Genomic DNA, 14828 nt, shown 5'->3' with positions numbered 1-14828 from the left:
ATCCTTTTCTTCAGAGAACGTATCTATCATTTTATTATTTTGAATATGGTCTCCTCATGCTTCAGCCTCATCCAAGCTGTGTCATTCAGCCACTATATGGTCTCCTCATGCTGCCAACACCTCCACGCTGTGTCATTCAGCCACTATATGATCTCCTCATGCTGCCAAAACCGCCACGCTGTGTCATTCAGCCACAATATGGTCTCCTCATACTGATGCCTCCTCCAGGCTCTGCCATTGTGCTGCTCTGTGGCAGTGATTCTAAAATCTGCATGTTATTCTGAATAATAGTATTATTTCACTACCCCAGTACACTCCATATGCGTGTTAGAACACAGCAAAGTGTTCTACACCCCTATTGAGGCTCTCTGTAGGCCAGAAATAGACATTTTTAATAAAGATTCACTGCAAATAAATTAGTATCGAACCACATTTTTTTTTTTTAATTCAGAGAATCGGCCGAATAGAATTTTTGAAAAGTTTGCTCATCTCTAGTGGTAATCTCAATGTGTACTTTATACTAAACAAGTCTATGGTTCTATAATGATAGTATACTATATTATGTTTAACCCCTTAAGGACCAAGCCCATTTTCACCTTAAGGACCAGAGCGTTTTTTGCACTTCTTACCATTGTCACTTTAAGCATTAATAACTCTGGGATGCTTTTACCTTTCATACTGATTCCGAGATGGTTTTTTCGTGACATATTCTACTTTATGTTACTGGTAACATTTTATCGATATTTGCATCATTTCCCAGTGAAAAATTCAAAAATATGATGAAAACATTTACAATTTTGCATTTTTTTTTTTACTTTGAAGCTCTCTGCTTATCAGGAAAATGGACATTCCAAATAAATTATATATTGATTCACATAAACAACATGTCTACTTTATGATTGCATCATAAAGTTGACATGTTTTTACTTTTGGAAGACCTCAGAGGGCTTCAAAGTATAGCAGCAATTTTCCAATTTTTCACAAAATTTTCAAAATCTGAATTTTTCAGGGACCAGTTCAGTTTTGAAGTGGATTTGAAGGGCCTTATTATGAGAAATACCCCACAGATTACCCCATTATAAAAACTGCACCCCTCAAAGTATTCAAAATGACATTCAGTAAGTGTGTTAACCCTTTAGGTGTTTCACAGGAATAGCAGCAAAGTGAAGGAGAAAATTCAAAATCTTCATTTTTTACACTCGCATGTTCTTGTAGACCCAGTTTTTGAATTTTTACAAGGAGTAAAAGGACAGAAATCTTCCTAAAATTTGTAACCCAATTTCTCTTGAGTAAGGAAATACCTCATGTGTATGTAAAGTATTCGGCGGGCGCAGTAGAGGGCTCAGAAAGGAAGGAGCGACAATGGGATTTTGGAGAGTGAGTTTTTCTGAAATGGTTTTTGGGGGGCATGTCACAATTAGGAAGCCACTATGGTGCCATAACAGCAAAAGAAAGCACATGGCATACTATTTTGGAAACTACACCCTTCAAGGAACGTAACAGGGGGTACAGTGAGCCTTAACACCCCACAGGTGTTTGACGACTTTTCGTTAAAGTTGGATGTGTAAATTAATTTTTTGCACTAAAATGCTGGTTTTCCCCCAAATTTTAAATTTTTACAAGGGGTAATAGGAGAAAATGCCCCCCAAAATTTGTAACCCCATCTTTTCTGAGTATGGAAATACCTCATGTGTGGACTTTAATTGCTCTGCTGGCGCACTACAATGCTCAGAAGAGAAGGAGTCACATTTGGTTTTTGGATAACAAATTTAGCTGAAATGGTTTTTGGGGGGCATGTCCCATTTAGGAAGCCCCTATGGTGCCAGGACAGGAAAGAAAAACCCCACATGGCATACTATTTTGGAAACAACACCCCTCAAGGATTGGAACAAGCAGTACAGTGAGCCTTAACACCCCACAGGTGTTTGACGACTTTTCGTTAAATATGGATGTGTAAATGATTTATACATTTTTTTCACTAAAATGCTGCTTTTCCCCCAAATTTTACATTTTTACAAGGGGTAAAAGGAGAAAATGCCCCCCAAAATTTGAAACCTTTCCTCTTCTGAGTATGGAAATACCCCATGTGTGGAGGTCAAGTGCTTTACGGGCGAACTGCAATGCTCAGAAGAGAAAAAGTAACATTTGCAATTTTTTCTGAAATGGGGGAGGCGGGGGCATATCGCATTAAGGAAGCCCCTATGGTGCCAGAACAGCAAAAGAAAGCCCACATGGCATTCTAGTTTGGAAACTACACCCCTCAAGGTATGTAACAAGGGGTCAGTGAGCCTTAACACCCCACAGGTGTTTGATAAATGTGTATTAAGTGGGATGGGAAAAGGAAAAATAAAAAACAATTTACACTAAGATTCTGGGGTTACCCCAAATTTGTGGTAATAGGAGAAAATGTTACCGTAAATTTGTAGATACATTTCTTTGGAGTAAGGACATACCTCATATCTGGACGTCAGCAGCTCTGTGGGTGCACACCGTTCTCAGAGGAGCAGGAGCGCATTCAGGACCTAGAGCTTCTGCATTGCTGCCTATGGAGCCGGAACAGTGGGACCCCCCCTCAAGAGGCGTTACAAGGAGTACACTAACTAAAATGAGGTACAGTGGGACATAAAATCATAAAAAAGGTTATGTTCCCAGAATGATGACCCAGAGCATAGCCAAAACTAAAAAATATGCCCACCCCAAACCCTATGCTCTGAATCATCATTCTGGGAATGTGATGTTTGTGGCCGTCCCTAACCTGTTGTCTCAAATGCGCACCCCGCTCAGGTGGAGAGAGATCACTGCGTATTTGAGGCAACATAAAAAGTCCCTGATGATAGTGACTCATACCCCCAGAGATCTTATTATGTTTTTTTTTTTTTTGTTTTGTTTTTTTTATAAAAGAGTTTTTTGGGCAATTTAGTGGTTTTATGGGGTTAAAATTTGTAATGTGCTCTGGACTTTGTACATTGGGGTCAAATTATGGAAAATTTTAATGAAGAGGGAACATTTAGAACTCCATGGAAGTGTGATACTCCCTGAAGCAGTTTTTAATGCAGATGCCCGGATGATCGGTGCAAGTGTCACATTGAGTGGTGGTGTCCTTCCGTATCCTCCTCTTGTGACACACTCTGCATTTTTTCTGGGATTGTCCCTTCTTTCCAGTGTGGGGGACTTCACCTAAAAAGTGTTGGCCTGGGACGATCCTGGCACCTATAACTTCAGTTCCTTGGGAAGTCCGGCCTGCTCTTTCCCGGTCGCCAAAGATCAGGACCTTTAGGACTCCTTCTTGGTACTGAAGGTATGTCCCTGTGTTGCCAGCGTGCTGGTACAGTACAAAAGAGTTGTACATGGCAACCTGTACCAAGTAGTCCGCAACATTTTTGTACCATACCCGTGTTTTTCGCATGGCGTTGTATGGCTTGAGGACTTGATCAGAAAGATCAACTACCCCCATATACTGATTGTAGCCCAGAATACAATCAGGCTTGAGGACAGGGACAGGTGAGCTGCCGTTACCATGAATTGTGGTCAGCATAAGGACATTCCTCCTATCCTTATACCTGACCAGCAACAGGTTTTCATGGGTAAGGGCATGGAACTCATCCTTTCCCTACTCCTCTCCACCTCCCACCAAAGTGTCCCAGGGTCTGCCACAAGAACTCCCACTCCACCCTGTCGAACGCCTTAAATGCGTCCAAGGACAGGATGGAGTGGGAGCGCTCCCCCCCAAGGCCCCCCCAGTTCTATATTGGCCATTACTCTGAAGATGTTTTGGCAGGCCATTCTATTTGGCATAAAGCCGCTTTGGTCTCTGTGCACTAAGTCCCCTATCACACTCTGTAATCTAAGTGCCAGAACCTTAGAATAAATTTTAACGTCGGTGTTTAGCAAAGAGATGGGCCTATAAGAGCCCATCTTTTCACCATCCTTACTCTCCTTAGGGAGGAGAATTATCATAGATTCTCTCATGGTAACCGGTAGCTGCATTCTCTCCAAACTAGTAGAGAGAACCCTTTCCAGCGCGGGCAACAGACATCTTCCATACCTCCTATACACCTCGAAAGGGAGGCCATCACCTCCCGGGGTAGTATTACCCCTGATTTTATTCAGGGCCAAACTTAATTCCCCTGATGTCACTGGCCTCTCCATCTCTTCACTGTTGGGCCCCTTCACTTGGGGGAACTCAATCCCATCCAGATATTTCCCCAGTTCCTCCCTTTCTCCCTTCCACTCGGACTCATATAATTTATTATAATACTCCCGAAATTCCTTTACTACCTCCTTTGCCCCCTCGCGTACCCTCCCATCCATTCCCTTAATCCTTATTATTCTCGGGGGTCCTTCCTGATTTCTAACCAGGGACATCAGGAACCTACTGGGTTGCCCTGCTTCCAGGAGTCTCTGTTGGCCCAAGAATAAGCATCTATTTTTACTTTTTTCCAACAAATATGCATCCAAAGCTTCCTGGCTTTTTTCCCATTCCAACCTATGTTCTTCTGAGGGGTCTACCATTTGTATATTTTCTGCCCCATAGCATGCTGATCTTAGTTCCTCTTCCCTGCTTCTAAACTCTCGTTTCTTCCTTCTAATAGCTCTTATTATTTCACCTCTAAGAAAGGCCTTCCCTGCTTCCCAAACAATGTGATCATCCGCCGTGCCCCAATTATTTGCAAAATATTCCTCCAAATTATTAAGTATTCTTTCATTTTCAATGAGGCATAGCCAATGAGCATTAATTTTGGGCATCCCCTCCCGCCTCACCCCGCCAGTGTCTACAGTTATCTCAATCGCTGCATGATCAGACAGGCAGCGCGTGAGATAACGCACACAGTTCACCCTATCACATCCGAGAACATTTCCTATACTGATACCTATTCTGGACAGAGCTCGGCCGGAGCGACTCCAACAGGAGTACTTCCTCACCCCCGGATTCTGCATCCTCCATATGTCCGTCCAGCCGAACTCTGCGCAGATTTTAGCCAGAGGGGAGACCCCGCCACCCCCCACACTACCCTGAGAGCGATATCTATCCAACTCCTCTGAGAACACCCCATTCATGTCCCCTTGTATAAAGAGTGGACAGTCTTCCCTATTGGCACAGAACTCAAAGAGTTTAATCAGAACTTCAGGCGAGAAGGGGGGCGGGATGTAAATAAAGGCCAAAATGCAGATCAATCCCTCCAGTCTACCATACAGGAAGATAAATCTCCCATACTGATCTACACTTTGTCCCATCACATCCCACTTTATACGTCTATGGAAGAAAACTGATACCCCCCGTGAACAAGATGTAAAAAAAGAGTGAAAACTACTTCCCCACCAACTTCTTTTTAATAACTGAACCGTATCCCTTGTCAGGTGTGTTTCTAGCAGACCAAGATCGCATGGGAGATAATTTTTAACCACACTCATTACTGCCATCCTTTTGATGTTTTCCCCAAGCCCCCGAACATTCCAGGCTATCAATTTTATGTTACTCATCCTCTATCCCCTCTTATCCCTCTGTCTGTTTTGAGGAAGGAACGATAGAGGAAAGACAAGGAGAGGGAGGAAGAAAGAAAGAAAAAAAAAAGAAAAAAAAATTAAAGAAAACTTAGAAACACAGAATCCAAAAATCACCAGAATACTCATCATAATCAACTTAGCCCCCAGCACCCCTAACCACCCCCCACCCCTCTTGTTCTCCCCCACTCCCTCTCCCCCCCTGTTAGCCCCCCTCCAAACCCTCCCTTCCCCCCTCCCTTCCCCTCCACCCCCCCTCCACCCCTTCCCCCGGCGACTTGCCCAAAATTTAGGCAAATCTCTTTCCTAGCATGGATCCCCGCCCCCCGGCAACTCCATATTCTATTCCAGCTTAATTTTTAAATCCCAGAGCGTCCATCCAATCAACCGCCTCCCCCGCACTGACAAAAAACAAAGTCTCGTTATTATGTACAACTCTCAGTCTGGCAGGAAAAAGCAGTGAGAACTTAATTCCGTTCGACCATAGTCTTTTCTTTAGTGTTGAGCGGCATAGGCCATATTCGAATTCGCGAATATTCGCGAATATATGGACGAATATTCGTCATATATTCGCGAATATTCGCATATTCGTTATACCCTCGTTTTATTTTCGCATTTGCGAAAATTCGCGTATGCGAAAATTAACATATGTGAAAATTAGCATATACAAAATTAGCATACGCGCAAATTCGCATTTGCGAAAATTAGCATATGCTAATTTTCGCATATGCGAATTTTCACACGCCAGTCTCGCACAGTAGTATTACAGCCTTCTTTACACCACACAAGCTGGAAGCAGAGAGGGATGATCACTGTGATGTGTACTGTGAAGAAAAAAAAAAAAAAAAATACGAATATTCGTAATTACGAATATATAGCGCTATATTCGCGAAATTCGCGAATTCGCGAATATGCGATATTCGCGAATAATATTCGAATTGCGAATATTCGCGAGCAACACTACTTTTCTTTACATCCTTAAATGTCAATCTCAACTTCTGAGTTTCAAATGCATAGTCCGGAAAGAACATTATCTTATTGCCATTATACTGTATTTCCTTTTTTTTTTCTGGCTGCTGTAAGTACATTGTCCCGGTCTCTATCATTTAAGAATTTTAGAATTATTGTGCGCGGTCTACTTCCCATGGGGAGGGGTTTAGCTGGTATTCTGTGAGCCCTAACAATGTTAAATTGGGGCGAAAGATTTTCCTTACCACACTGGGAAGATAACCACTCCTGCAAAAAGACAATCATATCTTTGCCCTCTTCCCCCTCTGGCATACCCACTATTCTTAGATTCCCTCTTCTCGTTCGATCCTCTAGATCATTTATTTTTAGAGTGAGGGTTTTATTCACTGCAGTGTACTTTTGCACTTCCAATTTTAATTTCTGAACCTCATCCTCAATTACTGAGACCCTTGTTTCAACTTCTGTACATCTCTTTCTAATTTTTTTTAAGTCCTCTCTTATTAAGTTAATGTCCACACCAATTACTCCCACCTGGTTGACAACACATTAATAGAGGCATTACATTTGTTCACGGCCAGCAGTATTTTTTCCAAAACTGGGGAGGGGGGCTCCCCTTCCCTTTCCCCTGTAAAAGAGTCCAGAGTCTGATCCCCTAGTACAGATTTATCGTGGCCACTGTTTTTAACGGTCACCCCCCGGTGAGACCATATACTTGTCCAGTTTACCTGGGTATCTTTTGTCTTTACCAGGGTTAGTGGTTTTGTTTAGTTTGGCGCCATTTTCCAACAGGCAGTATATTCCACCCTATAAACTACCACTACTATTGCAGACTTATACCCTCTGTGCAGGACCAATCCACCCTGCTTCCAATGGACCCCCGGGGGAGGAGCGGTATGGCCAATTAGGGTTATTCAGAAGCTGCCAGCCCGACCTCTCCGCCTTACACAATCTCCGAGGTGCTCCAGTTGTTGAGTTTTACTGGCAAGGCCCCCTTAGTAACAATATTTTCAAAATATATTACTTAAATGTCCTGTGGGGTACAAAGAGTGTATCCGTTACACCCCAGGGGGAGAGTGGTATAACCTACTATATACTCGCATGTATCAGTACCGGTGCCACTCGCCCACCTTCTCCCTCACTCCCTTACAGCACCTCCCGGTTGCCCAAGTGGTGAACTTGACTAACAGGGCTTTATTCCAGTGTCTCTGGTTCTCAGTATTTTTAATACTGATTGCGCCCAAAGTCCGGCAGGATCTGGCGCGGGGCCCACAGTAAACCGACGTAACACAGGGAGGGTATATGCAGCGCAGGCAAGTCCCCAACAATATTCTCCGGTTCAGTCACTCAGAGTATAGGGGGGGAAAGAAAAAAGGAGCGTTCTCACCCTGTCCTTGCGGCAGCGTCCCCAGAGTTTGTCCCTCTGTACAGCCACTTTCCGGGTAGGCAGCCTCCTCCGCTCCACTCCGAGCCGGCGGCAACACCAGCAGAGTCACGTGTCCAAGCGTCTCGCGGACCCACGTGATCAAGCGTCTCTGCGTCCTCCTCACTATGCCAGAGGCCCCGCCTCACTGCTGCCCCAAACTCCCTCTCTCTTCCAGCACCTCCAGTCGGACCACCCGTCACTCCTCGCCAGCCAAGCCAAAAGCTCCTTCACCGTTCACATCATCAGGTAGGGGTCATAACACACCACACCACGGGAATTTATCAGTGCAACTGGAAGTAGGGTTCTAACCCGTTTAGTCGGCAGCACACTAGCATAGACCTCAGTCCAGCCTCTCAGCTGGGGTCGGCGGCACGCCCGGGAAAGTCATGGAGACCCATGGGATACCGGAGGGGAAGGGGGAGGAATGTTCAGCCTCCTCCCATCATGCTCCTCGGGCATAGGTGTCTTCACAAAATTTAGAGGGAGGCCTCTCTGGTTCTTCCGCATGATCCCACAAGCGGACGTTGATCTGGCGGTAAGGGATGCGAACAGAGGGATGCTGGTATAAAAGTTGTCCACGTAAAGGTGGTAACCCTTATCCAGCAATGGGTGCACAAGGTCCCAAACGATTTTCCCGCTAACACCCAGAGTGGAGGGGACATTCTGGGGGTTCAATACGGGAATCTCGTCCCTCATATCCTCTAAACTTGTAAATGTACCTGGAGGTACTCTCACAAAGTTTGTAGAGCTTCACACCATACCGCACCCGCTTTGAGGGAATATACTGGCAGAAGATGAGTCTCCCCTTAAAACTGATGAGACTCATCTACCGAGAGCTCCCTGAGGGGTACGCAGACCTCCAAAAATTTGGCCCCAAAGTGATCGATGACCGGCCTCACTTTGTAAAGCCGGTCATAGGCCGGATAACTTCGGGGTGGACATTATCAGTGTAATGGTGGCATTTCTGAATGGCCTCGAACCGCCTCCGTGCCATGACCAATACTGTAAAGCGGAGTCTGGTATAGGATGTCCCCGCTCCAGTACTGTCTGTCACTGGGCTTTTTGACCAGGCCCATATGCAGCACGAGGCCCCAAAATGTCCTAATCTCTGCTGCATCAATGGCGTACCATTCATTGGGCCTGGCCAAAAAAGAATCAGGGTGGTAGGCGATGAACTGCTGGGCATACAGATTTGTCTGCTCCCCCATGTGATTGACAAAGCTGTCACTGAAAAAGTAACGGAAATAGTAAATTTCAGTGAATCCAGCCGTGTCAATCCGAATTCCGGAGTCGCCAACAAACTCCAGAATCCGTGGCTGATAAGCTTCTGGGGGTCTCCAGACAGGTTCACCGGAAGGGGGCTCCAGTACACTTGTCTGGGGGGGTCGGACTCCTATTACGAGCGGCATGGCCACTCATACTAGTGCCGGCCACTGGGCCACTTTCATGGGGGGTGCGTGGCCTCGCCTGGCGGCGTCTCCGCCAACTTCTGGGGGACTCAGTGGTAGATAATGAGGAGGACGAGGAAGAACACAGGAATGTAGGATCTTCCTTGTCCTCACTGACAGATTCTGAGTCGGAGGCAAGAAATGCGTTTGCCTCCGCTGCCTAAAATGCTTGGAAACGCCTTTTTCTACGGCGGTGGGGGGGGGGGGATTATGTAGTCTGTGTACTTGGTGTAACTGTAACTGTATGGGGGGGGGGGGGGGGAAGTGCTGCGAGCCAAAAAAAAATGGGGGGTGGGGGGGCAAATGCAGCGCCCTGAACTTCTAATAGGGCCCGGGTCACGCTGATAATACTGCAGCGAACCCTTGGGGGGTCGGGGGGGGGACTTTTATTTTACTTTTTTACGCTTTTTTAAAAACTTTTAACCCTACATGTCCTTGGGCTGTATTCTGTCCCTGCTCTAATAAGGGGTTTTCTGTCTTGAGGGGGGCTCCAATCTTCACAGAGGGGAGGTCCCTGGCTCCTTCTCACAGCTCTGCCCACTGAATGAACTCAGTGGGCTAGCAGAGCCGCGAGAAGGGGCCGTTAACCCCTCCCCTGCCGGCTGCTATTGGCTGAATGATCGTCCGGCCAATAGCAGCGATCCTGGGGGGGGGGGGGGGGGGGGGAAATCGCCACCTCCCCATAGATACAGTGGGTGATTGGGGGTGTATCGTACACCCTCGATCACCATGTATCTCCGGTTTAGCGACCCGCATCACCGGAATCGTCGCAAATCGCAGGTGTAAATTCAAATGCGATTTGCGGCGATTGCCGACATGGGGGGGGGGGGGTCTGATGTCCCCCCTGGGCATTTGTGTGGGGTGCCTGATGATCGATATGAGCAGTCGCCATGGTCCGGCCCCTTCCTGGCGCGTGTCGGGGACCAAAATTCGGGGTCCTAAAGTACCAGGGAGCGAAGGCGTACCTGTACGCCCGTGGTCCCTAAGTGGTTAAATGTGTATATCTAATAACTCTGTTACAAGATGGATCTTTTTAATTTTTGAGTTATTAGGTTGTTAATTTTAACCTTATTTAATGTACCTTATTACTTTTTTTTACCCCATAATTATCCCCTAAGCAGTAAAAGAAACAGAAGAATGTGAACCTGCTAATCCATCAGTGGTCCAGACGCATGCGCAATGAAGAAGTAGTAGCATTTACCTGCACGATATAGTAGGCAGCGCAGTGTGGGATTCTTAATCTGAGAGCGCGACCTTCTCGGGATCGTGCAGCAGTTATAATCTAACAGGCATGTGCATAATTATGTGAGAGAGTGCAACCACACGTGAGTACGCACGGACGCATACGCAGGAGGAGCCGAGTCATGTGAGGGCTACAACGGATCACATGAGACGCATCATGTAACCGCACTCACGCGCCATATGACTTGGCTCCCCCGGATTGGTAGACGGGACTCGAAACACTCAGGGACGCCAGCAGAAGTTAAATCACTTTCTAAGATTATAAATAACAGCGCACACGTCGATATCACCACTAGCCTCATCACCCTTGACAAAGCCAGTTCTCTGGCAAAACGTCAGGGAGACTGGCATTTTGTATTTTAGGCAGGGACCCTATATGACCACCCATATCATAAGAAAATCGATTACCAAGTAGTGACATAGTGGATACTGGCACAGACCAGGAGGCAATTCATAACAGTGAGGGGGTGCTTAGCCCACCTGTGCAGGCATATAGCACTAAACATATTTAGGAGGGTGTGAGACCCCCTTAGTGCTATATTTGGCCATAACGCACAGTACAAGTGGTATAACAATAACATAGGAGGGTTTGAGAGACCCCCTATGACAAGGGAGGCAAACACTCCTCACTATAAAGAGCACAATATCCAATACAAGGGAGTATAACACCCCTCATATACAGTTATGAAAAAGGTGTGTGAGAGACCTCTCAGAGTGCTGTAATTATAATAAATCTCCAGTACCAAGCAATTACATATACCATATAATAGGTTTAAGGGAAGGTGAAATTTAACCTCCCTCTAGAATATTGGGAAAGAAAAATCCACTATCTCACCAGTGATAAGGCACATAGCCTATTAATAGTAAGAAAGAATAAGTAAGCAGTTGCAATAGGGACTCTGATATTTTTAAATCACTTTCTGTAGCTTATGTGTATAATCAACACTTTTAATGCATACCAATAAAAATTGATTTTAGTGGTGCACTAGCTGTAGGGTCCTTCTTCTCCTGAGGGGGACTAGTCCTCCCAAAGGGTTATTGTCATAATCTTTAAGTAAGTCTGGCTCCTTGCCAGCTTTATTAGACAGGTTGCAGGATAAATGAAAACAAATCACAGGAACAAGCTAAATTCTAGACCGTCCAGTCACTAACTAAACAACCCAACATGCCCTGACTATTAACTAGAGGGCTTTTCCCAGCCAGTTAAAACATGAGTTTCCTGCAATCTTTAACTCACTGTTCACACAAAGCGTTTGCAGCCTCTTGCTGTGTGTACTAAGACTCCTTGTCTTGTCCACTTCACTGTTGTGGGTGTCACTCATAGCCCTGGCTCACAGCTCCTTGCAAGGACCCATGCCTCCCCCAAAGCCACCTTGCTGTCTTCTGGGGAGAGCCCAGACTATTCTGTTTCCTTTCCTTATATCTAGACTTCCCACATTTCTGCTGGCCTTATTAATTAGGCACCTGATGAACATCTCTGCTAGCTCAGCTAGGATAAAGAACTGGGAAAAACACCCCATCATTGCCCTCAAACCTGCCTCAATGCCACAGAAATTACTGTATATCATCATTACATTCACACATTGTTTTACTTTTTGTCAATCAGTATATATTGTACACAGTGTGTGTATGTGTATATATATATATATATATATATATATATATATATATATATATGTAAAGCAAAAAACAAGTGGCACCGATAACTCACATAAGCAGCCCTCCGAGATGGATCACAAACAGACAGACAATATAATAGTAGGTATCAATAATAAGACAACTCAGAACAAGACCGGCGTCCTGCACTCACCGCATAGGTCCTGCCGGAAGAAGCGCATTCCTATGCGTGAAACCGCCTGCAGTCGCCTCTGAGCGCTCCACGCTACCTTGTCAGCCGATCCGGAGGAGCAGCCCGAGATGGGAGCCAAATGACCAGTACCTATGCGGTGAGTGCAGGACGCCGGTCTTGTTCTGAGTTGTCTTAATATATATATATATGTGTATATATATTCATGTTGTGAATAATTAGATATCTTTTTTATTTATAATTAAGACATTGACGTTGATCTGAATTAATTCTCTACTCCTTACAGAAGTTCATCATTACAACGCATTGGTTGATTACATTCAGACAGAAGCACAAACACTTCTTGATTCAAAGGAAAAAGGTGTGCACAGGGTTTGCTTTTTATTCAAAATTATTTTCATTTTAGGGTAAAAACACAAAGCGGTTAGGTTGAGATTGGCTGTAAACAGTAGGTAATTCTTAAATGCTGCTATTAACCTTATTATAAAAAAAAATTCAGTTAACCCTTTAACCCCCATAACGACGCAGGACGTATATTTACGTCCTGCGCCGGCTCCCGCGATATGAAGCCGCGGCGCGATCCCGCATCATATCGCGTCGGTCCCGGCGCTCATCAACGGCCGGGACCCGCGGCTAATACCACAGATCGCCGATCAAAGCTGACCGCCGCTTCTAAAGCAAAAGTGAAAGTGACCCGGCTGCTCAGTTGGGCTGTTCGGGACCGCCGCGGTGAAATCACGGCATCCCGAACAGCTGACCGGACACCGGGAGGGCCCTTACCTGCCTCCTCGGTGTCCGATCTGCGAATGACTGCTCCGTGCCTGAGATCCAGGCAGGGGCAGTCAATCGCCGATAACACTGATCACAGGCGTGTTAATACACGCCTGTGATCTGTGTAAAAGATCAGTGTGTGCAGTGTTATAGGTCCCTATGGGACCTATAACACTGCAAACAAAAATTTGAAAAAAAAGTGTTAATAAAGGTCATTTAACCCCTTCCCTAATAAAAGTTTGAATCACCCCCTTTTCCCATAAAAAAAATAAAACAGTGTAAAAAATATAAAAATAAACATATGTGGTATCGCCGCATGTGTAAATGTCCGAACTATAAAAATATATCATTAATTAAACCGCACGGTCAATGGCGTACGCGCAAAAAAATTCCAAAGTCCAAAAAAGCGTATTTTGGTCACTTTTTATACCATTAAAAAATGAATAAAAAGTGATCAAAAATTCCGATCAAAACAAAAATCATACTGATAAAAACTTCAGATCACGGCGCAAAAAATGAGTCCTCATACCGCCCTGTACGTGGAAAAATAAAAAAGTTATAGGGGTCAGAAGATGACATTTTTAAACGTATAAATTTTCCTGCATGTAGTTATGATTTTTTCCAGAAGTGCGACAAAATCAAACCTATATAAGTAGGGTATCATTTTAACCATATGGACCTACAGAATAATGATAAGGTGTAATTTTTACCTAAATATGCACTGCGTAGAAACGGAAGCCCCCAAAAGTTACAAAATGGCGTTTTTTCTTCGATTTTGTCGCACAATGATTTTTTTTCCCGTTTCACCGTGCATTCTTGGGTAAAATTACTAATGTCACTGCAAAGTAGAATTAGCGACGCAAAAAATAAGCCATAATATGGATTTTTAGGTGGAAAATTGAAAGGGTTATGATTTTTAAAAGGTAAGGAGGAAAAAACGAAAGTGCAAAAACGGAAAAACCCTGAGTCCTTAAGGGGTTAAAGACACACACCGTAAATGTACGTCGCTGCATAGCGTCACTTCACGCACAGCAGCGTACATTTACGGCGCGGCTGTGACGGGAGAGCAGGAGGAGCTGCACTCACTCCATTTGCAGCGGGTCCCGATGGCTGTCAGCAGCCGCAGGCCCGCCGGTAATGGCAGACATCAGATATCGCACTGATGTCTGCCATTGACCCCTCAGAGGCCATGATCAATTCAGATCACAGCATCTGTGGCAGTGTGGCACTTAAAATGGCTGATCTGATTGCCCGCGGCACTGCCATGGGGATCAGATCAGCAAAGATGGCGGACAGAGGTCCACTCACCTGCCTCCGTCCGTCTCCCGGGGTCTTCTGCACTGATCTGCCTTCCAGCAGACCAAAGCAGAAGATCGCTGATAATACTGATAAGTGCTATGCCCTATGCATAGCATTGAACAGTATTAGCAATCTAATGATTTATATAAATAGTCTCCTATGAAAACTAAAAAAGTGTAAAATAAATGTAAAAAAAAGTTTAAGCAAAAAATATGTGAAAAAGCCCCTCCCCTAATAAAGTTTTAAATCACCAATTTTCCCCATATTAATACACAAAAGCATAGAAAAACGATAAATGATAAAAAAATATTTGGTATTCTGGCGTGCATAAATGTTTAATCTATAAAAATATGTTAATGTTCCCCTA

The 14828-nt window shown here is 44.8% G+C and overlaps 1 protein-coding gene across 4 annotated transcripts in view; it reads left to right on the top strand.

Moving 5' to 3' along the window:
* LOC130293838 (izumo sperm-egg fusion protein 2-like) overlaps positions 1-14828 on the top strand; it is a 127358-nt gene that overhangs the window by 7487 nt on the left and 105043 nt on the right. For 2 of the 4 annotated variants that reach the window (XM_056542996.1, XM_056542994.1), the window contains exon 2: positions 12678-12752. The exons of the other annotated variants lie outside the window; for them this stretch is intronic. In XM_056542996.1, the coding sequence (XP_056398971.1) occupies positions 12678-12752 (75 nt within the window). The remainder of the gene's footprint in view (positions 1-12677; positions 12753-14828) is intronic. 4 annotated transcript variants of the gene reach the window in all.

The sequence above is a fragment of the Hyla sarda genome, chromosome 10 (genome assembly GCF_029499605.1).
Source record: "Hyla sarda isolate aHylSar1 chromosome 10, aHylSar1.hap1, whole genome shotgun sequence".
Taxonomy (NCBI): Eukaryota; Metazoa; Chordata; class Amphibia; order Anura; family Hylidae; genus Hyla; species Hyla sarda.
The sequence above is the reverse complement of the archived record's forward strand: the minus strand, read 5'-3'. Positions and strand labels throughout refer to the sequence as shown.